This window comes from Hippocampus zosterae, chromosome 10, assembly GCF_025434085.1.
Source record: "Hippocampus zosterae strain Florida chromosome 10, ASM2543408v3, whole genome shotgun sequence".
Lineage (NCBI taxonomy): Eukaryota > Metazoa > Chordata > Actinopteri > Syngnathiformes > Syngnathidae > Hippocampus > Hippocampus zosterae.
Window position 1 is genome coordinate 24,715,191 of NC_067460.1, and position 25,824 is coordinate 24,741,014.

General features: G+C 53.1%; 2 protein-coding genes across 2 annotated transcripts; both read right to left on the reverse strand.

Moving 5' to 3' along the window:
* Positions 1 to 1,003: 1,003 nt before the first annotated feature.
* traf4a (tnf receptor-associated factor 4a) lies at positions 1,004 to 14,027 on the reverse strand. Its single transcript, XM_052077706.1, has 7 exons — positions 13,465 to 14,027; positions 5,545 to 5,596; positions 5,343 to 5,447; positions 5,040 to 5,201; positions 4,375 to 4,536; positions 3,893 to 4,048; positions 1,004 to 3,584 (listed from the first exon to the last, which is right to left on the reverse strand). The coding sequence occupies exons 1-7, from the start codon at positions 13,605 to 13,607 to the stop codon at positions 2,952 to 2,954; spliced, it is 1,413 nt and encodes a 470-aa protein (XP_051933666.1). The 5' UTR covers positions 13,608 to 14,027; the 3' UTR covers positions 1,004 to 2,951.
* Positions 14,028 to 15,806: 1,779 nt separating this feature from the next.
* nek8 (NIMA-related kinase 8) lies at positions 15,807 to 23,722 on the reverse strand. Its single transcript, XM_052077694.1, has 15 exons — positions 23,577 to 23,722; positions 22,440 to 22,645; positions 22,052 to 22,284; positions 21,766 to 21,897; positions 21,487 to 21,695; positions 21,276 to 21,355; positions 20,988 to 21,163; positions 20,469 to 20,616; positions 20,182 to 20,258; positions 19,611 to 19,728; positions 19,378 to 19,528; positions 19,136 to 19,299; positions 18,663 to 18,815; positions 17,554 to 17,712; positions 15,807 to 16,377 (listed from the first exon to the last, which is right to left on the reverse strand). Exons 1-15 carry the CDS (start codon positions 23,621 to 23,623, stop codon positions 16,349 to 16,351), a joined length of 2,082 nt encoding a protein of 693 aa, XP_051933654.1. The 5' UTR covers positions 23,624 to 23,722; the 3' UTR covers positions 15,807 to 16,348.
* Between the last annotated feature and the right edge of the window lie 2,102 nt (positions 23,723 to 25,824).

The following is a 25,824-nucleotide window of genomic DNA, read 5'->3' on the forward strand; positions in this document are numbered from 1 at the left end:
CGTTCGCACAGTTGCCTTCAAAGAATAAAATGAAAGAAAGACCTCCCCTCGTGTTGAATAAGTTAAGGTGCACTTCTATGAAGGAAGAATAAATGCAATAAAACATGACAATGATTCATAAATAAAATGAGAAATCAATCATATCAAGTTCAATCATTTTTTAAATACATAGCAGAAACTTGAATACAATCAAAACATAAAGTACATTTAAAAAACGTACAACAAAGTTGTGAGAATAAAGATGAATTTTTGGGAGGAACGTTAAAAAAAGATGACCTTTACACAGGAAACAAATTTCCAACTCTCCAGTATGACTTTCTTGTCACGTCGCACTTGCTTTTGCTCTTTTTGCATGGCTCTCCTCGTCTCATCAAACTAATGACACAGAAATCGTGGGGGTGGCTTTTCTTTTCTTTTCTTTGTCTTTTTTTTTTCCAAAACACAGGTGGAGACCTGTTAAACTGCACAGCGTTCCAGGAACTTGACTCATACATGAGAATGTCGTATGAAGAAAAAGAAAGCGATAGCAGATTAAAAAAAGTCTACACACCCTCCCCAGTTGGAATGCCCAGGTTTTTGTGAGATTAGGATATATCGCTTCCAAAATGTTCCCACCGTTAATGTCACCTGTAAGCAGAACAAGTATTTGCACATGTAACATTCTCTTCAATTTGGATCATTTACTTTCTTACATCTATATTTGTTTTTCCATCATTTTGCATTAAAAATGTAAAAATGCATACCGACTCTCCGTGTTGGTCGCTATGAATTTATATTCATATTTAGTGTTCAGAATGATTTCTTTTCGAACTTTATTCTAAACACGCTACATTTGTTTTCATTTGCTTTTACAGTTTATTTACGTTTGAGAATGAATGACATTTATAATTCTTCTTCTAGGAAGTCTTCCCAGCATTCCGTTTTCATCCCAAGTACTCTTGTCCCTTGTCATGTAGGCCAAGCCCAAAAATGAAATAAAAGAGGAAAAAAAGCGAAAGCCGCCTTTAAAACACAGTATATGGTATTTTTATTTCAATTATGAAATTGACAAGCACTCATCAAACGTCACGTTAAAACGTTCTCTGCGGCGTCTGCATCGACTGGCGGCAGCGGCGCTTTAAAATAAATACTTTTCCTTCTTTTTTCAGAACGGGGGAAAACAATACAGACAGAACACGTGAGGCTCAAACACGTGAGACGCACGGACAGACAGACAGAATCCCCAAGTCGACCCTCGACTCGACTCTCAAACCCAAAAAGTATCAAACGGTCAGAAAGGATTTTTTTCTTCTTCTTAAAAATACAGAATCGTAGAAAAACATCTTTAAAATCACTGGAAATATCAGCTGGCATTATGAGAGGAAATCAGTGTGTGCGTGTGTGTGCGTGTGTTTGTGTGCGCGTAGTATGACAAAGGACAGAATGTGCTTCTGTATTTGTACATGACATATTCACACGTTCCAATAAGTGGAATGTCCATCATTTTTACAGTCCTCCGTCCAGTCGGTGGCGCTGTGAGGGAGACGATCTCCATGCACGTAAATCAACACGCAGCCAAATGTCAACACGTCGTCTTGTTGAACAGCGTAGCCGCACGCAACGTTCACATTTTCTGTTTACAACCCCCCCCCCCCCAAAACCCCCCAACCAAGATTAATCCTAAAAAAACTGCTCTTCCAACTCTCCCAAAGTAAGCGTGGGCTGAGGGGCAAAATAGTTGCGGGACTCTTCAAGAGAACAGTTTACAGTACAAAATATGGTCCAGGCGTGAGCACATGAAGCATGCGCGTGTGTGACATTGACCCCCCCTCTCAAGCAAGCTCAGACAGTCGATGTCAAAAGGCCACATGGCTTTTCCTTCGCTTTGAAATGCATGTTTGGATCCCAACAACTGGTGCGACTGGCCCGTTAAGGATGCGCAAATTCACTTCCTTAGCTCCAGTCCTCCCGCACCCGCTACGTTTTCTTTGTCACAAAACAAAAGCAGCCCCCTGACATCACCCCTTTCGCTTATTGGTCAGAAGAATGTAAACAGGAAGGTTGTCACATTTTGGCGGTTTCAAACCAAAATAAAACTACTTGTGTGTTTTGGCTTATGCATGCCGCAACAATTTCCAGCCGTTTAGTGAAACGTCTGAAAAACTCGGGTGCCGGCCACGATAGGGCCACACGCAATGACAAAAAGTCCAAATCTTCCCGACTGAGCAGCAGCCATCCTTTCAATTTGGAAAGAGCGTCGGAAAAGCCCAAAACAAACCTCAACCTGACAGCTTCAAATCCAATCGGCGGGCTTTTCGCAGGCTTCGAGCATGGCCTATTGAGATTTGGGGGGATCTACCAACGATCGACGTGCCCACCAAATTTCACCTTGCTCAGGCAAAAAGGCGCCAGGGGCCCAATTTTCAAAAGGAATTCCAGTGGCCGCGACTTTGCGAATGCTCGCTTCAAACCCAAATGGGCAAACGGTCTGGTTTTTGGAGACTTTTTTGCGGGTCCACCAAATTTGCTGTTGCTGAGTCATCCGGAGACCAAGACCAAGTTGGTGGGTGCTTTTTGTTTAACGATTTTGGGGAAAGTTCAACCTTCTCGACAAGAAAAGACGCGATGCGCGGGTTCCTTCGAAGGAAGCGGTTCGGTCCGGGGAAGTTTGCATAGCGGGTGAACGACGGAGCTGCGCCTTCGCACCGGCGCGGTGGGTTCCAAGTCCAAGGTTCAATCTCTTGAGTGCAGAATGAAGCCCTTTGCCCCCTCCCATCCTGTCCGCAATCTGTCAACCTACGAGCGGAGATGACGACGGAAACGATCGACTTCTAGGCACTGTTTGATTTCCAAGGCGATTTTTGTTTTGTTTTTTTGTTTTTGTGGTGGTGGCGCGGGGGTTGGGTCTCCTCGGAGTCAGTCAGGTAGGAAGTATCTAAAGGGTTTGGCGGCGGCGGCGGCGGTCCTCCCGCTCAGGCCATGATCTTCTGCGGGATCTCGATGGAAGCCTTGACAAAGACGCAGTTGTCGCGCACGTAGTTGCGCTTCTTGATCTCCTCGTGCGAGATGAACTTGGGGTAGCCGAAGCCCAGGGTGCTCTCGTCCAGCGAGTTGCGGGCGCCGCAGGGCTTCTGGAAGTTCTTCCAGTTGGGGTCCGGGTTGAAGGTCTCGGTGATGTGCTGCGGCTTGGACAGCGAGGGGTCGCTCTGGTCCAGGATGGAGAAGGTGACCTTGTAGGCGAAGGGCCACTCCAGCAGGTTGTCGTACTCGCCGGGCAGCACGCGGATGTAGACGGAGAGGTGCGAGCCCTCGCCGCTGCCGTTGCCGTTGAGGAAGGCCGACACCTGCAGCTTGTAGCCGTAGCGGTGCGTGTAGAAGGGCGGGCTGAAGAACTCGTGGTTGCTGCGCAGCTTGGCCTCCTGCAGCTTGCGCGAGTAGTCGCTCAGCTTCCAGATCAGGACGCCGTCGTGGCTCACCGACAGCTCCTCCATCTCCCGCCGCAGCTCCAGGATCTCCTGACGCTGCCGGCCCACCAGGTTGCACATCATGGTCAGGTGCGACTTGGCGCCGTCCTCCAGGTGCCGGCCGACGGCCAGCTTGGGGCACTGCGGGAACACGCGGCCGGCGTCACGTACCCCGGAAAACGGCGACTTTGTCCAAACGGCAATTCTAGCATTTAGCCTTCGGGGAACGATGAAAGCCAATTCTTCCCCAAAAAGAGCCTTCGAGCCGTTGCTTTGCCCCCTAAATGAAACATGGTGACCACCGGCCCAATTCCAACGCGCTTAGCGTCGATCGTCGCCGTTTGATTGATTGTCGCCCTTGGAGCAAAGGACATTTGAACGCAAACGGTGGAGCGACACATCTCGAGAGACCGAGGACGATCTGGTCCCAGGAAGACGTCGTGACTTACTCGGTGTTTACAGCCGGCGTCTTTGAAGGGGCAGAGAACCAGGGCGCTGCCGCAGTTGTCTTTGACGTGGTTGGCCAGGTCTTCGCGGGCGATGTTGGGCGTGCCGCACTGGTTCGGGCACTGGACGGGAAAGCGAGGGCAGTGGTACTGGTGGTTCTGCGGAAGAGGAGGCGGGGCTCAGTGGGGGTTCCTCTTTAAAAAAAAATCGCCATCGAGCTCAAGCGAAACGACCACCACAGGAGCACCTCGACCATCCAGACGTCCAGTCCTATGGTGCGCCGCCGAGTGGCCAAGGCGGTCACACCGGAAGGATGGACCCATGAATGGCTTTTCACAGACTGATTCACACAAATAACGGAAACGGGCACCGACCTCCAAAAAACAATATCAGGCCCTCGTTAAAACAAAAAACTAAACAGCAACCGAAGTCCAGACTGCCGCCGTCTAGCGAGGTGTCTTTTGCACCTTTTGAGCAAACTGACCTGGATGGTGTCGAAGACAAACTCCTTGCCGCAGTACTTGCACGGCTGCGTGCGCTTGGGACACTCGGCCATGCTGTGCTGCGACAGCAGCCGACGCATCATCCGCGCCCCGCATTTGTTCTCGCAGTAGACGCTCTCCTGGGGACACACGCCCTGGTGGTTCTGAACACACGCACAGAGGGACTGAGAAAATCAGATGAAAAGGCGCAGAAAGCCAACAGAAGCGTCGACATCCAAAGCAAGTTTAGGCCACAAATCGGAACTCCTGGAAGACTTTGGACTTGGGCTGGCCAATAAGGACTTCAAATCAAAACAAATCCCGCCGTCCCTTGAAGAAATGCCCTTCCTTACTTGCTGCTGACACTGAATTCTCTTTGGTGAGAGCGGGGGGTGGGAGGGGGGGGCTGTGTCATGGGCCGCCAAGAAAGGGCCGGTGAGCCACAGTTTGGACACCCTTGGCAAAGGGTTTTACCCAATTAGCGGCAGCCACGTGTGCGTCCAAGGGGGGGGTGTTAATGAAAGACCTCAGTCAGGAGCTTTGAAAACACCTCCGTCACCCGGCGCGCTAACACAAAGAAGACTTTTCATATGCGGCCCAGTTGCTGACTGGAGACGACGTGTAAGCAGAGACGAGAGGAGGAAAGAAAAAAGTTTTGTTCGTTTACCTCGTAGGCCTCGCCGGTGAACTCGCTGCCGCAGAACTCGCACTTGACTTTGCGCTTGGGGCAGTCGTGCTGCAGGTGGTCGGGGAGGTCGCGGCGCGTCAGCTTGACCGAGCAGCGGTTGGGGCAGGGGATCACGTTGAAGGCGCAGCTGGAGAAGTGGCCCTGGGGGAGGTCGCGGCGGGACAGCGTCACTCGGTCGGGATCAATGAGCGCCGCGCAAATCAACGGCGGACATTTTGAAAAAGACGCTTGACGCCAGGTCAGCGGTCAAGAAAGACGTGAAAAACGGGTACTCCAAGTCACCTGCAGCTGCTTCATTTGGCCCGTCCAGCGGCAGCCCTCCTCGCTGTGGATGCAGCGGATGGCCAGCGCCAAGATCTGCTGCTCCAGCTCCGGGTCCGGGTAGATCTGCGCAACAGAGCGCCCTCGCGGTTCACTCGCCGGCACAAAATCATTCCGACATTTTGGGCACACGCGGCAGTGGGTCAAAGAATGTGCGTCTCACCTTGGCGTAGTCCAAAGGCAGCTGGTCTTCGGGACACTTGAAGACGCCCTCGCTGCAACGGCAAGAAAACAAAGACTCCTTTGAGAAGAGGCATCGGAGCACATTCGGAACGGGCGGCACCGCCAGGCGCGGGACTTTGTTTTGGCCCGAATTGGGCTCTTTGAAAAGGCAACACAAAGTTGATTCATTCGCATGAAGTGACGAAGTGCGCTGCATCTGGCCCCCGGGCCGCGGGTTTAACACCGGCATTGTCAAGAGACGATGCACTCGAGGGCAAAATGGCCGCCTCCCTGCGTCTATTCGGCCACGGCTTCTTGAGATGCATTTCGTGCCGCTGACAAACGGCACTGCAAAAAGTGGTTCCTCTTCCAAAATTTTTTGGTGGCTCGTTGGATTTTGGAGACGAGGGCAAGTTGGTCTGCGAAAGTGGTCAGCGTGGAAGCCAAAAAAGGCCACTTTGCGCCGAGAGCCCCGACAGAGATGCGAAGCGACAGGTCCAAAGGCCTGATGAGAGCGCAGGCGGGACGCAGCCGCAGGCCCCCCCCCCCCCCCGTGTTACCCCCCACCCCCCACCCCCATCCCGCCTTTCCGCCCGCGTGTGACGCGGCAAAATGCAGACAGGCCAAAAGAGCCTCGTCACGGGCTGTCAGCGCGATTCCAGCGATGGGGCGCATCGTAGCGCCGCTCGACTCTTTGTGACAGCGTGTTAGGGGGCGGAAGGCGCATCCGAGCGTGCGCGCGCTCCCTCCCGCCTTGAGCCTTGGTCGCGGGCACGCGGGAAGGCAATTGGATGGATTCCCCACCGCAAAAGCAAATGCGGCCGGGTGGCATTTGGCTGTTTTATTTTTTTTTTAGATCAATCTTTCCAGAACGCTGTTCTTGCCCAACGACACCTTGACGGTAAGATTCCGAACAGACCATCGTTTGCAGCCGCGGTATAAAAATCCGAAAGCTGTCCCTGGTGGCGAGAAACGGGAGCCAATGATTGGGCGAGCGGACCATCGCTTAGCGGCAAACGCCCGACGTGGCCTTTCGGGTTTACACAGCAGAAGTCGGGAATGGAGCCGGTTGAAAAACAACCACAAAAAAAAGAAAAGAGCAGCTTGAAATAAGCCTCATGATTGCAAACATGCGCTTGTTGCGCGGAACGAACGTTGCCGGCAAACTCGACTTGGAAACTCGACTTGTTTTGAAGCTCGTTTCAACAAGTCGACTTTCATTTGCTTGCTTTGCCAGCAGAAGCAAAAAAGAAAGAAAGAAATACAAAAGAACAAAATGATGCAAGTGGAAGAAAGAAAAAAAAAAAGGCCAGGCACTACTATGAGTGGAAGTGTGGCCCCCGCTTCCCGGGCTAGCAACTCCCACCAGGGAGCCAATGTGGAGCGATATAGCAACACACACACACACAAAAGAAAACATTTACTACGAGCTGCGGAACGCATGAAAGAAACGACCGGCGCGCTTATGAAAAGAGACGCGACCTTCGGAAAGCTTAGCAAAAGAAGCTCTTTGCAGAATTGGAGGACAAATTAGGCACACTTGGTTGAGACATTGGGGGGGGGCGTTTTCAAGACAAAAACGGTGTCAGCCATCAACTCATTTGACGCGTCTTCTTTCTTCAACGTGATTTCTAAACTTTCATTCGGCGCAGCTAAGCTAAGCTAACATAGCTGCCGACTGGCGACCGACGACCGGCTCGTACCTTACCCGGGGGAACTTTTTTTGGGGGGGCGGGATTATTTCTAGTCACCGTTGTTATTTCAAGTGTGCAGAGTAGCAAATCTCTGGAATAATTGGCAGGGGGGGCCGGGGCCTCCCCTTTGGCGGAACTAAACTGTGGCCGGCGTTCCCGCAGTCGGCGCCGTGTCTTGTTTGGTTTGGTTTTATGAAAGCAAGACAAGCACCCCGATTGGGCTCCCCCTCCAAATAGTTTCTCAGCCAACGTCATCTTTTCGACCGACACGCCGCGCATTCAAAGTCAGGAGGCTAAAATGATGGACGAGCGAAGCCATTTGGCCCGTTCTCCACCTCGCATTTCCATCTCGTCGGAATTTCGCCAATGGCCGATCGCTGATCAAATACATAAAAAGCAACCGCAGCAGAAAGCTCGGTGGCGTTTGTTTGCCGTGGCTCCATCGCAGCTCGGCGGCCATTAAAAAATAAAATCAATCAATCAATCTGCTTTCATGAAGTCATGGCGTTGGGGCGGGAGTGGTGCGATCCCGGTCCGAGGGAACGATTCCCTTGAGCAAAAACGTGGCGCCTTTACAGAAAGGAAGCTCATTTTTAAAATTCTGAACAAGAGAGAGAAAAAAGAAGACCTCCGCGAGCCCAGATCAATCAATCTTTGACCCATGAGAAAGTGTCACCGTGAAGTGAAGCGCCAAGCCCCACACGATCGGGTTTCTTTCCACACCCCCCCCCCCCCTCACCCCCCCCTTGTTTGCAGAGAACAAGAGGTCGGCACGTGTGAAATTTGGCTGTTTCATCACAGATGGCGCATCTAATTTTAGCTGGGGCCTCGGAGGGCAGATTGGAGGGATTGACGAGTAAAGTGGGGGCGGGGGCTGCGGGGGCTGCGGGGGCTGCGGGGGCTGCGGGGGCTGCGGTGGCGCTGCCACGCTAATCTGGCGGAAAGCTGCTGTCCGGGTGCCAAAGCCATGGCCTGGCCTATTAAGGAGACGCGTCTGCCAGCGCGGACGAGGAAGGGGCGTGGGGGGGGGGGCACGTCGCTCTTTGACCTCCCGCGGCCTTTAAATGAATGACCGGCTTCACAAATTGTCAGCGTTAGACAAGGCAAGCGGAGACAATCGGCGAAGCGCTCGTGGCCTTCATTTGACGCCCGCAAAGAAACAAATCATCACCGTCGCGCTAGCACCAAAATGGCGTTGCAATCGTCTCCTTTGCCCTTGACCTGAGGGGGGGGGGGGGGGGGGGGGGGGGAGAGAGAGAAGGAATCAAACGACATCTCCCGGCTCCACTCCAAACAGGTCTTTTGAAGAAGGCGGCTTTGTCTTAAAATGGAGAGGAGAGGCGCTTTCCGGCCCGCCGATATGGACGCGCGCCGGTCCGGGAGGCACACGCGGGCAACTTCAGGCCGCTGCGCTTTGGTCTCCATGGCAACTCGGACGGGAGGCGAGAGGATCTTTTTTGGGAGCAGCTGGCAGATAGTGCGCGAGCACACCGAGGCGAGCGCGCACGCTAGCGCCGAGTCTTCGGCGTTTCATCGCCGCCATTCAAATCCACATCCATCACAAAGCCCCCCCCCCCCCCGCTCCCCTCCCCCAACACGCGTCCACTCGCCCCACTGGCGGCCCGGTGAAATTTCTTTTGTTGGCTGAGGCGCTGACGTCCAGTGGGCCCGCCTTGTTTTCCTCCGGCGTGAATTCCTCCGACTGCCCGCGTTGCCGGGAGGAACTGCCGGATGCGTGACGTCATTTTGCCCCCCCCCACCCCCCCTCAACCGGCGCGAACGGCAAAAGCCATCAGGGATGTCATCACAGCAGAAAGGAGAGAAGATGCCTTTTGACTTTCAGACCAGTTCTTTCTTTTTAACGGCATGCAACCTTTTTTTTTTGGGGGGGGGGGGGACAGTCAAAGAGGCGCCCACATTTTGAGCTTCGGAGAAAAATGAAGAAAAGGCACATTATTGTTTCCATCTCAGGTCGTAAACAGACGTCACTGTTGCTCTCTCTGTATAATGTATGTATGATTTTGGTGTCCACGGCCCCCCAGCGGGGAAAGTCTGACCGGCGCCGCTGGGAAGGGGCCGGCGCTCTCCCGAGCGTGCGGAAAAACAAACAAACAAAGAAAGGCGCCCTCATCCGGGCTTCTGGCGAGCGCCTCAATAAGCTTCCGTGTTCCCGGCCCGCGGACGTTAAAGGACTCATTGAGCGGGCGCACAAAGCGGCCCCCGCCACGTGCGTTGAGACCACCGGAAGTGCCAACCGGCCAAGTGGCTCCCGCCGCACCTGTTGGGCCCCACAGAGGGGCCCTTCAACTGGGGGCAGGTGCCAGGCAACCCCCGCCAGCCTCCGGAGCTTTCCGCCCGCCTCCCACAACATCCGCTCTCACACACACACACATAGACAAGTTCCGCTTCCGCGACGTGCCAAGAAAACAGCGAGCGGCCACAGAAAGGAGATGCCGGAATCAAGCTGCAAAGTTAAAAAAAAAAAAAAAAAGACAAAGTCCATTTGAAAATACTTATTTTGTTCATAAATAAGTCTTCATAAATGAGGGTTTCAATCCGATTTCGCAATGATTCCATTCGTCTCCTTTTGTTCGAAAAGGTCGATGGCGGACGGTTGTTGCGAACGTCAACCGCTCAGATTTCAAAACATAAATCAAGAAATGATTCCACGAGCGGCATTCACTTAAGATGAAGGGCGGTGGCCTGCAGTCCTAAATAATTGCAGCCATTAGCCGTGACTCGGGCACGGCACGCCAGGCGCGACTCTGAGCCGCCTCGCCGTGGCGGGCCCAAAAATGCAGTCGCGCGTGCGACGCTTGCTCAAAATTGCCCCCCCCAGCCCCAAAAAGGAGTGATCATTTTCCTCTGGTTGAGATGCCGACGAGATCCAAGGCAACAGGCCGGAAAGGAAGCTCCTCCTCGCACCCGCACGTAGTTGCCCAGCACGCAAGATAGCGGTGCGGCAACGCTTTTAGCGGACGGTTTGTTGTTTCTCGTATGTGACTTTCACATGAGACGTTCAAAGTTGGGGGGCGGGGGGGCCTCCAAACAGACCTAATGGTCGCCTATCGGGTGTCAATGTCCATTTCCTTTTGGCCGTCAAACTGGAGCAATTTGGTCCGTTTCCTGGGGCTGTCTTGGATTACGGGCACAGCTTGATCCACTTACTTTTTTTTTTTTCTTTTTTGACTTTGACGCCCGTTGCAAAAGCGCCGCTCAACCTTTGCTCGTTGCTCAGGAATGTGCGCGCATGGGCTGCTTTTGCAGCATCTCAAACACACGACGCCTTTGGCGAAGCTTTCAAGCCGACGCTTTCGATGTGGGCCTTCGACAGCGGCCGGCCAATTCATGCCCCCCCCCCCCACCAACCAACCTGAATCCTGACTTGAAGCCCCCGATTGGAAAAAATAGCGAGCACCCGACTTGCAAGGTGAGGAGCAAAGTGCACAATATCAACGCCAGCCTACAAGCGATGTACTTTCCGGGTGCCATGAGCGAGGAGAGACAATCAACAACCACCTCCAGGATTGTGCACAGCCTGCCCCCCCCCCCCAAAAAAAGGTTTCTTCTTCTTCCCTTAACCAATTCACAAAGAAAGGATAAAAATTTCACTTCTTGGTTTGTACAAAGCCATTTAAGCACTTATCAGAGGACGTACGCGGACCGTAGCTAAGAAGCTAACGTTAGCACGGCGGCATTCGAGCGAGGGCGACGACGATGATTCACGCGGCGGTCATGTCGCGCGGCGGCATTCCTGCAAATGTGGGCGCAAAGAGCCGCTTGAGCGACGGTGGCGGCGCGCGAGCCAACTTGGCAGAGGTTGCGCCATGGCGGAAGAGACGGCGAGCCGGCCTCGCCTGGCGCACGCCGCTCATTAAATAGCTGCCAAACAACGCGGCTTTTGTCGGCTTGAGCGGCGTGACTTTTGGATGCCGCTTCATTTGCAACGCGGGCGGAGCCGCCGCCAAGCCTTTGCCCGAACCTTCGACAACGTCCGGGCGCGCGGCGTCGACCCATTTCCACCTCGGCCGACACCCCCCGGGCACCGAGCGCGCGGCCAACCGACGACCGGACAACGGTAGCTTGGCCGCCTTTGGCCGTGGGAGTGCGCGTGCGTTAGCCCGCCCCCCCCCCTCCTGCTTCTGCTTTTGCAGCGGCCTTTGGCTCCGCGCCAGTCGCACTTCCTGACAGCTCATCACAAACTCGTCGTTGTCGTTGCGCTTATCCGAGCCCCGTAATCGTCAGCCGGGTTCCTCTTTCCACGCCAAGTTCTACTTGCTTGGGAGTCGTCGCCCATCCCCCCCCCCGGCCGGGGTGCCGTCAGGCTTCACGGCCTACTTTCGAGTTGCAGTAAATGTCGGAGTCCAAAACAACAGCGAAGCAGTTTGGCTGAACTCAATCGGCAGCATGCCCCCCCCTCGCAAAAAAACTGCAGCAACTTTACGACCTATACTACTTGTGTAGACTGTATGATGAGGTTTTTAGGTGAGGGGGGCGCAGTGAGCTCAAAATAAAGAGCGCGGCTGCTGTGTGAGCGGGCGCAACTTTCAACTCCTTCGTGGACGGCCGAGATAAGCAGCTGCATGAAATCCACATGTGGACGTGACGGAGGCTTTCCAGGAAAAAAAAAAAAAATGGACGCCAAGGAAAAACAACCCCTTTTTTTCTTTGTTTGCGGAGATTCTCTTCAGTTGATGTCATCGCAATCCGGTTGAATATTTTTTGGGGTGGTCCTCCAAACGGATCCCATTTTTTTGATCACGCGGCGTGCGGGAATGCGCATGCGACTCATCCGTAGACATCCGAGCCCACTTGAATTTTACGAAGCGGAAAGTTGACATTGACAGTTTTTTTTTACAGTTATTAAGGAAATGACACAAATAGAGAACGCAATGGAGTGAACCGCTTTTGCTGGGATAAGAACACAAGACCTTTCGGGACAGTCCAACCCCCCCCCCTTTTTTTTTTCTTCCTTCGGTGCGGTTCATCCAGTATGACGCGCTCCGATACGAACAAAGACGTCTCTTTCTCCGGGTTGAGCGGCCGATCGCAAGGTGAAGCCCGGAGGTGGCTGGTCTGACCTCCGAGTGAAAGATGCCTCGGCGGGGTGTCTCCGCGTGCGTCTAATCCTGAGCTGGAGGCAAGACTGGAACCCCCCCACTCCGACCGCTCCAACTGGCCCAGTTGGCCTGACCTCATCATCCTCCACTCACGTGCACGCCACCTCGGGGCAAAACTGCAGACGAGACGATGAATGTGAGGTTGTTCTGGATGGGCCCAAGAAGTCCATTGGAGGACCAATGGAGCGGGCCAGAATTCCGACTTGCCAAGTCCCCCTGCTAAAAAGCTTGTGAACGGAGGACAGCGGCAGTCCGTTTGCATCGATCCATGCTACAAAGACCCGATTCGGCAAAGGAGTGACATACACTCCAGCGGGGGTGTCCGATAGCGCCAACGCTGAGCGTTTCTTTGCTAGCGCCACAACGACAAGACTTTTCTGTCCTCTCTCGGAGCACATCGTGAAACTCGGGGAAATTCCTGAGTAGCCCAAGCGTGCTACGGGCTACTTTCGCCGTGTTGAGGGAACAAAAACAGAAACTCTTGACCAGACACTATCACGTTGTTGTTGGGCATGGGGGGTGGGGGTGGGTGTTGTTCCTTCTTAGAGCCCATAGTCACCCGAAACCAGTTTCTTGTTCCAAGATAATCCAAGGAATGAACGGCTAAACGGTACAAAAGCTAGCACCTCAATGGCAGGCCATGTCACCTTTTGGGATTTGATTTTTTTTGTCTCTTTTTAATAGCTCGTGACCTGAAAGTGCTCCGGAATTCACGCTATCCCGAAGGCACGTTTACCAGCCAAGTGTCAACAGAACCTTTGACCTGCCCGCACACCTCACGACAGCGCCGTTTGCGGTCCGAACGCAAGACGGCAAGGGGTTCCATTTTCTTTTCCAAAATAAAAGAATATCAGCGCCCCGACGACGAGACACGGCGCACGTTTGGCGTGCACGTGAGCGCGTACGAGTGACGGAAAAAGCGGCCGCGGCCGAGAAGCCAGCGGAATCCGTCGCGCTCGTCTCGCGGCGCCGGTGGCATCGCCGCGCAGTGTAAACACGATACCGACGAAAGGTGAGCGGGACACGCCTACGTTTGGCCAAGCTCAACCGAAACCGCACGCCTCTCCGGTATCAGCGAGATCGATCGACGGGTCGCCGGAGGTGTACCTTAGGAATTCCTGCAGGCAGGTGTCACAGAAGCGATGGCCGCAGGTCGACACTTGGACGGGCTCCCGCATGGCCTTGCTGCACAGCGGACACTGGAAGCGTCTCTTGGGCTTCTCCAGGAACTTGTAGTCGAAGCCGGGCATGGTGGCTCCGACCGCGGCGGGGCTTCGGCTCGGCTTCTGCTTCGGCTCGACTCAACTCGGGCGTTCGCTCGGCCTGGCGGCGCGTCCCCGTCCTCGCGTCCTCCTTGCTCGCGCCTTTACGCCGAGCGAGGGCTCATATCGCGTCCGATCGAGGGCTCGCTCTCCGGGGCGGTCGCCTCGGCCCCCTCCGGCGTGCAAAAAAACGGACGCCAAGCTGGAGGAAAACAAGCAGGCTTCGGTTAGGGGGGGCCGGCGGGGCGGGGAGGGGGAAGCGTCAAGATCGGCGCCGCGGCGGAGTTGCTGCTGACGGACTGAAGGCAGTGGGCGAGCCCTCCGACTGTTGAGGTGCACCGAGGCCCGCCTCCTCCGAGCGGGAGGAGTCAAGAAGCCCTTGGCAGCATTTTAACCCTCCGATCTCCTCTTTCCTGGAGCTTTTGTCCACGTCGGCGCGTGCTCAGGTTTCGCACGTTGCTCCGATGTCTAAGAGCCACTTTGGAGGGGGCGGGATGCGTATTTCCTTGTCATCGTGACATGAAATGCAAAATAAAGGGAGCGAGACTCACCTTCCCCCACCCCCCACCCACGAGCAGAAGCGCTACAGTGCCATCTCGAGGTGCAACTGGAAAACAAAGGAGAGGCAAATGAATCCAAAAAAAGCCCTTTTGGGCTTGCGCGTGAAAAGCGACAAACGCTCAGTGAACATCACGCGCATTCCGAGGTCGAGTATTTTGAACGGCCATTTTCCACGCGCGTTCTCCGAGACCAGTTTTCAGCCGCTGTCTTGCTCGAGCATTACATCATCATTTCATCATCACCGGAGAAACAATGGCAATGGGGGGGAAACAGGCGCCATCATCTCAAATCAATAACTCATAAGCGCGGGAGTACAATACGCAATTGCGGCAGGTAACGTTATGAAACGTAGCCTCAACGGAAGACGCGAAGGCGGACACAGTTGATTAGCTGCTTTAAGGGTAAAACCATAAGAATGGCCCCGAATCTTAAGCAATTAAAAAAAATCTAAAGAAATCCAGCGGCTCAAGAGGATACATGAGTGGATGTTGTCTATTTTTTTTTTTGTACGCAGACGTTCACAAGCCTTTATCCTCTTTGTCTTGACGACCAAAATCGGTGTCGTACCGATGAGCTCGGAAAGGAGCTGAGACGTTCTTATGAATCCCACTCGAGTTTGAGTCGTAGTCACTTCCAAAGGGACGGGCTGGGACCCCAACCTTCATCGTGGGCTTGTCCAAAACGCGATACATTCTGCTTTGCTCCATCTTGTCTTCTTTGCCCGCATCTCTGATTGATTTCTTGTCATTTTGCTGGCTTCTTATGGGCCGAATGGCTCCCTCCGGCTCCATCGTCAGATCATTTTTCTTACCCAGTCCCGTTTCTCGTTTGAGACTTTTTACTAACATTTAAGTAACGAGTTCCATTTTTAACGCAAGTATGTTTACTTCTACCAAAGTAGATCCGGCGCGAGGACTTCCGCCATGGTCTCGGAACGCCCGACTCCATCGAGCACAATGCGAGCAGTGTGTCCGCGGATCAGCGTGCATCGGCACGGCTCATTTGACTGACGACGTGCTAAAAGACTTTACTGTTCTTTCTAGTGCACATTGTCAACATCTTCATTCACGAGAAGGCTTACGTGGTTGTGGGGGCGGGGGGGTGGAGGCGGGCCCGGGACTGCTTTACACTCTTACAGGGCTTTTGATGGCTCGTCATGCGCGTGACGCGGCGCTTCGGGTGGACGGCGGCCTGATGCCTTCCGCTCACGGGCCGTCCGTCGCGGTAGGCCATCGGTGCCCAAACTATCGACGGAGGCCCAACGGAGGCCCGCCGTCCATTTTTAAGCGGCCCGCTGGATTCGGTTGTGCCTTGAAGAACCATCTCGAGTCACCCTTTTCCCAGTGGTATCAATGCAAATGTCATCCCTCCGTTTCAGCCCCCCCACCCTCCAAAGCAACAAAACTTGTTGTAAGGTGTATTTTCATGAGGAATAAGTAGCAGTCTTTACTATCTGACTTTCTAAAAAAAAAAAAGAAGTCACGACAATGACGTCATGACATCATTTTTTTTTTTTCAAAAGCGCTGCGGTCACACAAATGCTGCTCCTTCCAGTGTGGCCGCCTTGGAGCAGTCGAGGACAAACTGAAATCCTCTTCATGACATCATGATTATAAAAATGTGTTTTATCAAAATAAATACAAATTGAGATGAGAGGAAACATTGTGTGTGTGTGGGGGGGGGGGGGGGGGACACTTTCATGACATTGACTTGCCCAAAATTGGACTTGCTGCCTTTTCTGCATGCGATTGTCCTGTTCACGCCGGCTTCCCCCATCCTAATGTGTTCTGGAAGGAACATCTCGCGTGTAATTACCCGTAGCTATGTTTAAAACGCAATGACGTAGGCGCCTGTTTTTGAGGCTTTTGATTTCCGTCAACGCGCGTCGCCACCGCGGAACTCCGGGATGAGACTTGGTTGTTGGAGCCTCATTGTTGTGACATTTTTGGGACAATCGTATGCTTTGTGGCAAGGGTTCGGGGAATTTCCCTTTTCTGGTCCCACCGCACAAAACTCAAAGTGCTTTCAGGCACACGCCCAGATCTTGTCCAAAGTCTTCCTCCAAGAGTGCTATCTGTTGCTCCGCTCTCATCCCCTCGAGGTGTTTTCGACCTTTTTGTGGCTGGTGTCGATTGCGGGGACGAGCGAGCGGCCGTTTGCGGACGCCGTCATCTCGGGGCGCCTTCATCGAACAAAGCTGGAAACAAAAAAGCAGGAAAAGAGAGAAATGAAACACGAGGAACAACACTTGGAACACACCATCCCTCAATGTGCCCAAACGGAGGCCGAGAGAATCAAGTCAATCTGTAGTTGTTGTTGTTGTTGTCGTTTTTTTTGAATGCGTCATGTTGTCAGGATCAGCCAGCGCGTCCTCTTGATGTGCTGCAGGTCGGCGGCAGCGAGGATTACCAACAACATCTCGATTGCTTATTAAATTGTCATGCACTGTAATCTTCTCTAAATCTGCATCTATTTTTAATGCGCACTCCACCGGCTGGTGCGCACCGCGAATGGATTTGTGGAGTTTTTCAGTACGCGATTGTCCTCCAACCCTCCGAGTACAAATGCGCTGGCCATCGAACAAGCGCCCCAAGAAATGGTCAGAATGACGCTTAAAACGGACCACTTTAAAACAAAATGGCTGGCTTGCCGTGTCTGTTCAAGCGTGGCTTCTTGAGACTTTTTTTTTTGTGGGTCGAGTCACGACAGATCAATTTTGTGGTACCAAATCCTCAAAGTTGAAAATGTAAAAACTCAAATTTCAATCAAAAGCAAATGTTGACAAACTCTCTCATTGTTGACGTAGCGCCGGAAATGTCCGTGCCCCTTCAAAACAAAACGGCAGACTTTTTGTGTCTTTTGCGGCATGGTTTCATAGGATGTTTTTGTGGGTCTACTCATAACAGACATGTCGACCAAATCTCACGTGGCCAGGTGAAAACGGCTTTGGGGACTGAATTAAAAAATGTATTTGTCTGCGAAAAGTTTGTCTTTGAAGGACAGTGGCCAAAATGACTCGGAAGTAAAATGGCCGACGACAACCAAAACAACAGACTTTTGATGTCTCTTTGGGAATAACTACTTAAAACTTCTGATGGGTCTATTCAAGATCGCTAAGGCCACTAAATTCCATGTGGCGAAGTGAAGGCGGATTTGGCGGCTGGATTTTCAAATCAGGAATTGGGCTGATGTCATCAGAGTAAATGCTGCCACCCACTTCGGCATTTTAGGCTGCAACAATGTCAAAAAAAGCCCGCTGATTCCTGGAGTACTGTTACGAATGAGAGGATGAACGGCGCTCGTGGAGGGATTAGTACGTTGCCCCCCCGCACCCCCCCCCCCCTCCAAAAAAGGCCAATGGGTAAAATATTACGTTTGACTGCCAGCAGGCTGTTGCCATGACAACAAGCCACCGAGGTGACGGCGAAGGCTTGGCTCTCGTCCAGCTGCACCGCCTTCGGTATCCCCGAGTCCTCCTCTTTCCTCCCCAGGCGGCCGCGGGCGCCCTTTCCCCACGTGTACACCTCACCGTCTGCCCACAGGGAAGCAGAGAGGAGTGCAGGTGGCCACAAAACACACGCGTGCACAACTTGATCACTTGCTTTGCCCCCATGCATGTGGACCCAAAAAATTGTAATTCCATTTAAAAATCACGGGAGTCCCCAGAGAGTAGCCTGGAGATGTGCGCCCCCCCCCCTCAAACACACACACACAGATGTCGCCGGGTGTCTCCTGGAGGGGCGACACAATGGCTCCATCTGCCAACAAAAGTGTCCCTTGATGAGCAGAAGCCGCAGGCGGGCAGGTCGGCCGCAGCCTTTCGCACCGGGGGAGCCAATCAGTGGCACAATGTGACATTTCACCATTTGTCCTCCCCCAGCAAAGCGACCGCGCACATACACACGCTGAAGCATGTCAACATACACGCGCATTCGCCACACGTCACTTTTCAGCCCCCCCCCCCTCGCAAAAAAATGTGGCGTTTCCTGTATTGCGAAGCGTTCTCAGTCAAGCGGCCCCCCTAGTCGCATTCAAGCAAAGCACCGCCTTCGTCACGTCGCGGCCGGATGACTGCAAGGCACTCTACTTGGGAGTGTGGCAATCCTCCATTCAGCGTCTCCAGTTGGGCCCCCCCTTGCTGCCCATCTTTCAAACTGGTCCTTTTGACTCCGCACGAGACTTGATTTTTAGTTGGACCGTTTGGGTGCGTTTTCCTGTCCTTGTTATTCATTTCTCGTTTTTTTGTTGTCTGATTTACTTTGGCTCCTCGGACTGCACTTTGTCGACAGCGCTCGAGAAATACACTTGAGTCGCGTCCAGTCGAGACGGTTGCTCGCGCCGCCTGCTACGACGGGAATCAACCCGACTAGGAGAAACGCTGTACAAATTTGAGACGGCCTCAGTAATCCAGCGCCGGCCAAAGAAACGTGAGAAGGCGGGGGGGGCTCTCCGGTGAGGAATTGCTCGCCGGCGTGAACTCACCAGACCCGATGGCCAGCGTGAAAGCGTCTCCGCAGGCCGCCGCGGTGATGCCCTGCAGGCCGGGCACCGGGTAAGGAACGCGGCTGCCCCGTCGGGAAGCGCAGCCCATCTGCCCGTGTTGGTTGCTGCCAAAGGTGATACAGTGGCCGCTCTCTGGAAGGGGGGGGGTGGGGGGACAACGGGTGACCGCCATCGACAAACAAAACCGTTTGAACGCTTCTGTTACCGTTGCTTTCATAATATGCCCCCCCACCTCCCTTTTTTTTAAATTGCCACCTATAGCAACAAGTGACATTCGCCCGATTTTGAGAAAACACAAATCAGAACTTTGTCCATTCTCCAAAAAAGGGCTCAATTTAACAATCGAGTATTGATTGGAAAAAAAAGGACTCCATTTTCCCTCCCCATTTTTTGGGGGTGGACTGGAGTTTGCATTTTGAGTTGCGCAAGAGGGCCGGAGGCTTAGATTTGACCTGTGACGGCGACGGAGTGGGCCGTGCCGATGTCAACGCAGACGATGGTCTCCTGGTTGAGCGGCGCCGATTGGACGGGCGCAAACCAGTGGACCTCCTCCACTTGATCGGAGACACTGGGCTCCTCGCCTGATGTGATCTTATCCAGACCCAGCTTGTTGAACCTACGGTCAATGAAAACGGCGTGAATCCGCGGCCGCGGCGAGCCAGCCAAAAGCGCAAACGCCGGGCGAGGTCACGACCTGTTGCTGCCACAGGCGGCGATGGCGTTCCCGGCGCCCATGATCATGGAGCAGTCGACGCCGCACAGGACCTTCTGGGCCTCCAGCTGGCCGGGCAAAGGCACCTGCTGCGGACGGTTGCGGGTGTCCTGGGTGCCCAGACCCAGGCGACCTGGCGGGCGGACGAGACGGCGCCGTCATCTAACCCGGACGGCGAGAATCCTGGGGGCCCGCCTCCTCGCCCGAATGGTTACCGTTGTCGCCTCGGCCCCAGGCGAACACCTCCCGTTCGTTGGTCATGGCCAGAACGTGGGAAGCGCCGCAGGACACCTGCACCAGCTCGTAGCCCAGCAGCGCCTCCACGATTTTGGGCTAGAAGAGGGGGGGGGGGGGGGGGACTTTCAACTCCAGTTCCATTAAAAGGTATTCACTTGAAAAAATGACGAGACGATCATGCTCAGATATTGATTCATGCTCCCTTGGATCCAGAATCCGATCTGCTTTCCACCCGCAAGCGACTTCAAACTTAGACTGGGCAGGCAAATGACCACCCGATCTGGTGAAAGACTTTCGGAATGCGCCAATGAGTTATTTGAATCGGATCCGGATCAAATCGGATGTGGCGTAACGGAGTCTCAATCCCTGCGCGGCGACACACCTGGCGACATGCCTGGCGACACACCGAACGACACACCTGGCGACACGCATTGTATTTGAACGGCGTCAACGGGAGGCGACTCGTAACCCCGCCCGGACAGAAACCGCAACTGGACGAAGCGCGTGACGCCGCAAAGCCACGTCAGCCTCCGTGTGGACGGCGAGTACCTGCGTGACGTCGTTGAAGTTCCCGTGGCCCAAGCAGCCGTTGCTCCCGCTTCCAAAGGTCATGACGATGCCCCTGTCTGCAAAACCACTTAGTTAGCCGACGCCGGACTGAGGCTTTCTTGACTTTGTGGGTTATTTCTCGTCCCTCGGTCTGTTTCCATCGTGCCGAATCACAATCATATCGGGCGACGCGCACGTTTGTGTGCGCTCGCGGGTAGCTGCCGGCACCTCCCGATTAGAGTAACGTGTGCACGTTTCGCATGCCGGCCGCGGCCGGGATCCCTCACCCGTCATGCAGGCGGTGAAGAGATCTCCGCAGGAAACGGACTTGATGGTGACTCCGGATTGACCCTCCAGGAAGCGCGAGATGAACTGCGGCTGCGTCTGCTCCACCGCTCCGGGCAGGCTGAGCTCGGCGGACCCCACCGACGGCGCCTGCGGCCGACACCAGCCAAAGCTTCACGCCTCGTGGGGAAATGAACGGATAACGTGTGGCGGGTGGCTCAAAATGGGATCTGTCGCCGCGGGTGGGCCGCCAAGCCCGCCCCCGTTTTTGTGTTGTGAAATACGAAAAACATCAGGAGACGGTGGCGGGATGTCCGTTAGCTTGACGGCTAAGCCGCAGCAGATAATGGCGGCCTTACGGGACATGATGTTCGCTAAGCGGGCTCGGAGCAAGTCCTGCAATTTCTTTTTCAAAGTGAATCCGGACGACACGCTGCACCGGTCGCTGCGCGCCGGTCGGCGGGTGAGCGTGGCCCGGTGTCTTTTGTCTGGCGCGACGGCGTCTCTTTGTCTTCACGCACCTCCCAAGCGATGAGGCGGCCCGACTTGGTGACGCCCATCTTCTGCGTGCGTCCCAGCGACACCTGCAGCACTTCGGTGTTGAGCATGGGCAGACGCAGCGGGGCCAGGATGCCGCTGCCCCACGTGTACACCGACGACAGCCGCAGGGAATGCAACTTGCCCGCGCCGCAGCCGTCTGTTCGCACCAACAAACGGGGAGCTGGTGCTTCGGCCTAAGTCGCTTCACCTCTTCGTGAAACGACCCTGGGGGGGATTTGAAGGAAAAAAAAAAGTGTTTGGTTTGCTACCTCTGGATCTGCCGCTTGGCACTCTCCCTCCGGCTCTGCCCCGGGGGCCGGTCTGCACGTTGGACAGCGCTTTCTCAATCCTGGACACGAAACATTTCAACCAAGAGTGACATTGGTGGTAGCTTTTGGAATTACACCATGAGAGTCTCGTCTCCCAAATGTCACCTTGCTTCAAGAAAGAGGAACCCCCCCCCAAAAAAAAGTGGGTCACCTGCGCATCTTGACGTTGCCGACGTCCGTGCAAAGATTGAGCAGCGGGCGTATGCAGATGGGCAGCGCCATGATTTCGTTGAGTTGAGGCCGCTTGGAGGGATCCAGGTTGAGCATGTTGAGGACCAGCTGGCGCAGTTCTGGACTGTAGCGGTCCGAGATGGGGGCGAAAGTGCCGCTCATGATCTTCAGCACCAGGGCGGGGAGATTCTGAAGGAAAAAAAAAGAAAGAAATGACAAATTGGGTGTCTGAGGGAGGTCTTGGGCGAGGCTTCCTTACTGCGGCCTCAAAGGCTCTCTTGAGGCTCGCCAGCTCGTAGAGCACGCAGCCCAGAGCCCAGATGTCGCTCTTCTGGTTGTACGGCTTTCCCTCGCAAAGCTCCGGGGAGATGTAACAGGGCGTCCCCACCACCTAAGCAGGAAAACGCGCTCAGGATACCACACCAGAAACGCTTTTGCCTGCAATTTGGCCTTCTCCACCCCCTCCCCCTATAGTTTGAAATTGCTATCTTAAAAAAACGGCTTTATTTTGATAACAACTCGTTCTCAAAGGAAACGGAACTCACGGTGTACGCTTTGCTTTTGCTGACGAGGATTTTGGAGATGCCAAAATCGCCGATCTTGACGATCATCTGGTGCTTGTCCAGCAGAATATTCTGCGTCTTGAGGTCCCTGTGCAGGATCAGCTTGTTGTGCACGTGGTAGAGGGCCAGCAGGATCTGCACAAAGAAGTGAAGGATGGTGTCCTCGTCCAGCAGCGAGTTGCAGCGCTTCTGGATGTAGTCGGCCAGGGTGCCACCTGCACGTCAACGTTCATATGGGGAGGGGGATGCTGAGCAAATATCAAGCCCATCGCCCGAGCGGCTTCGGGATCTGACTTTAAGGACCTTTCGCTTATAGTTTCATCGCAGCCCAAAGTGCCACAAAGTTTCACGTGGGCTGGACGTGGCTTACCGGGTGCATACTCCATGGCAATCATGAGCGCCTTGTCTTCCAGGAAGTTCTCGTAGTACTCAATGATGTTGGGGTGGTTGAGCAGCTTCAGCACCTGACACTCGTTCTGAGCGGCCAGGCGCTCGTCGCGCGACATCTGCTCCACCGGGATCTCCTTCAGGATGACCAAAGCGCCGTCGCCGCGCCGCCGACACAGGTGGACGATCCTGAAGGACGGTCGGGCTCGATTAACAAGACTTTGGAGCCCAGGGACCAAACGTGTCCAAAATACAGCCCGGGGGCCGTTTGGGGGCTCTGAATGTTTTCAAGAAGGAAAAATAAGCTCAAAGAAAATGCGTTACATCATTTCAAATGTTTGAATTGTCCAAATTCAGTATTTGTATATAACGTGTTGCATTATTTTTTTTTATTCAACACATAAAAAAGTAATCGGATGACTTTTTTTAACGTGAAAATATTGAATTAGTTCCAAGACACCGTACTGACATTCATCATTTTTGCTTTGTCGTTGCAAATACCAAAATAGGCTGTAACTGTTTTGGGGGGGGTGAGAGAATTGAGTTCTTTCTTTTTTTTAAATCGCGTGCGTATGTCAGATTTGTCTTGATCATTTGTCACGCTAAAATGTAAAACATAGAACAATGCAACGTGAACATTTGACCCCGTTGTAACGCGATAGCTATTTTTTTTTCCCCGTGTGTACAAATGCATCCGTCGTATGTGACACGCCATCGTGTGAAACGAAAGAACGGATGAACTAACTAATCAACATGACTTTAAAATTGATTAGCAGTATTGTCGGTGCGTTTATTTGGACGACTTACATTGTTGCCAACTTAACCAAGTTTCTCTCTTGACTGAAAACACAAGTGAGAAAGCACGGTGGGGGGAGGGACGTTTAAAAAGTCGGAAAAAATGCTCAGTGCTCCCCCCCCCCCCTTTGAATATGTTTATTGGCCATTCGTGTCCATTGCCGCAAATCAAGTTACAGTAGCTAGTTAGCCGAGCATTCTGGACTCAATTGGTGACTTTTTACAGCTAAAACGTGAACACACTTTATTTCTCTGAATACTCCCGAAAAGTATGTGGGCGTAGCAAAGCGCCGTGAATAGTCGAGCTGAATGCCGTTTGGTTTACCCGAATGCTCCTCTTCCGACAACTTTGATTTTCTCGTATTTCTCCATCAGGGCCGCTGAGATGGAACACTTCCGCCGTCTCCCCGGGCAACCCACGTTTTGGCTACGGAAGCCATTGAGGAACAAAACAGGCCACAGGCAAAAAAATAATCATAAAATGCGTCAATCTGTCAAACGGACTATTTTGACACAGAATACACAGAAATGAAACCTTGGACCGGGGGAAACGTGTTTTTTTTAGCATAGAATCACTGCATATCAATTGCCCCTGTCCCATTTTTTGTGTGCTTATTTTAGCAAGACAATGCCAAAGCACTTTCTTTGCATGTTACAAAAGTGTGGCTTCCTAGCATGCCTGCAGTCCAGACTCGTCTGCCACTAAAAATGTCCGGTGCATTATGAATTGTAAATGATGACAACGGAGACCGTTGAACAGCCGAAGCTGCGCATCAAACAAGAACGGGAAATTCACGAATTCCGGTAAGTGAGGTGAAAAGGAGATAGCGTGCTGAATAATAACCGCTTTGTGCTGTGACAAAGAAAGGCCTGTGTAGCGACACGACGATGATCATCCATCTCAAAGTGCATAATGACGCGCAGACCATCCCGGTTCCGTCGTCGCCGCAGCAGGAATGAAGTCAGCCGAGCGGGGCCGGCTTTCTCAGCCGGCCGGTGTCTTTCTCACGAATATCGCATTGGGAGAAAAAGCACCTTGAGGAAGTTTGCCGCTCCTCGGACTGGCTCGGCGACATATTCGAGTGCGTGAGGCAAGAGTCCGTGTCGGGGAATGTGCTGCGCTGAAACTCAGACAGGATGTTTTTAGAGGATTATGAAAAGATCACGTGCGTTACTTCCATCAGAACAAATACTGAGGCTCAGCTCTTCACCTTTCACACGAGGGCAAGGCACAATCCCACGGGGCAGATTATTAAAATAAGATAAGATAAGATCTCCTTTATTTGTCCCACACTGGGGAAATTTACAGCCTCCAGCAGCAAGAATGTAGGTAGAAAGAAGAAAGAAGAAATAACAAACAGGAAAACATGTTGTCCAGTGGCGGAGCTAGTAGGTCATGGGCAGGGAGTGTGAGTGTGTGGGGGGGCGGGAAAACAAAAACTTGGAAACACTATCAACAATCAACATCCATTTTTATATTGAACAAAATTTGCACAAGTCCGAGCGCGCACACTTTCACGGCCGCCAATGGCATCAAAATGCAGGCTTGAAAGTCTAATTGAATAGCCTAATTCAGGCACGTCCAGCTCCGGTCTTGGAGGGCCACCGTCCTGCCTGTTTTCCATCTCTCTGGGCTGTAACACACCTGATTCAGGTGATCAGATCATCAGCCAGCTCTGAAGCAGCATTAGAACAATTCAGATTATTTTAATCATGTGTGTTGCTCCTGGGAAAGCTGGAAAACAGGCAGGATGGAGGCCCTTGAGGACCGACACTCCTGCCCTAAATCAAACCTGGCTTCAAACCCTAAAACGGGATGTAAAACCTGATTTGAAGCCATTTCCCAGGCTTGGAATCCTAATTTGATGTGTTGAAACCCTAACCTGGGCTCTCCACCCGACAGTGAAACCCTAAGGCAGGCTGTAGAAGTCCTTAGCCAGCCTTGAAACCGAAATTGACCCTAATGCCGTCTCAAACCTTCATTCCGAAGCCATAACCAGTGTTAGAAATTCAAAGTGAACTCGGACGGCACCGATGGAACAAAAAGGACTTCCTCCACTGCCACCCAGCGGTCGAACGGGGAACTGCACGGCAGCGAGCCCGCCGCCGAGCATTTGCTCCCTGCAAACACATTCATGACAAAGTTGTGACGATTCCAACTCAGTGTGTGTATATACAGTATATTTGAAACCCAAAAGATTATTTTTCTTTTCGCCTGCGATGAAGGTCTTTGTAAGCAGTGGTAAAAAATGTTCCCCAATCTTGTTCTTGCACTTTACGTTTTCTTTTACCGCTACTTGTCCATTTCTCGTGTTTGCTTTTAGCTGTCTTATATCGTTTGGTAAAGCGATAGCAAACGTTCTTGTTTTGAAGCGCATCGAGTAACCTCGTGTATGAAATGCGAATGAAGCTGCGCCATGTCACTTGGCGTCTCCCGCGCTGGAGAGCAAAGTCTTTCTGTTCGGCCTGCGACTTCAAGTTTGACCGGAACTGTTTGAAGGAAGAATTCTTTTCCTTCCGAGCGCACTACCTTGCCTTTCTTCCGGCCCCTTGACGGTTTTTCGCGTCTTCCG

Bases quoted from the DNA above. Each gene is read 5' to 3' on its own strand.
- traf4a (XM_052077706.1), bottom strand. From the start codon at position 13,607: ATGCCCGGCTTCGACTACAAGTTCCTGGAGAAGCCCAAGAGACGCTTC. The intron at 5,448-5,544 runs GTGAGACGCACA...TCTGTTGCGCAG, and splicing joins TGCCTTTGGACTACGCCAAG to ATCTACCCGGACCCGGAGCT. The intron at 4,049-4,374 runs GTCAGTTTGCTC...CCTCTTCCGCAG, and splicing joins TTGTCTTCGACACCATCCAG to AACCACCAGTACCACTGCCC.
- nek8 (XM_052077694.1), bottom strand. From the start codon at position 23,623: ATGGAGAAATACGAGAAAATCAAAGTTGTCGGAAGAGGAGCATTCGG. The intron at 22,285-22,439 runs GTAAGCCACGTC...GTTGACGTGCAG, and splicing joins TGCCATGGAGTATGCACCCG to GTGGCACCCTGGCCGACTAC. The intron at 18,816-19,135 runs GTCAAATCTAAG...CCCCCCTTCCAG, and splicing joins CCACTCCGTCGCCGTCACAG to AGAGCGGCCACTGTATCACC.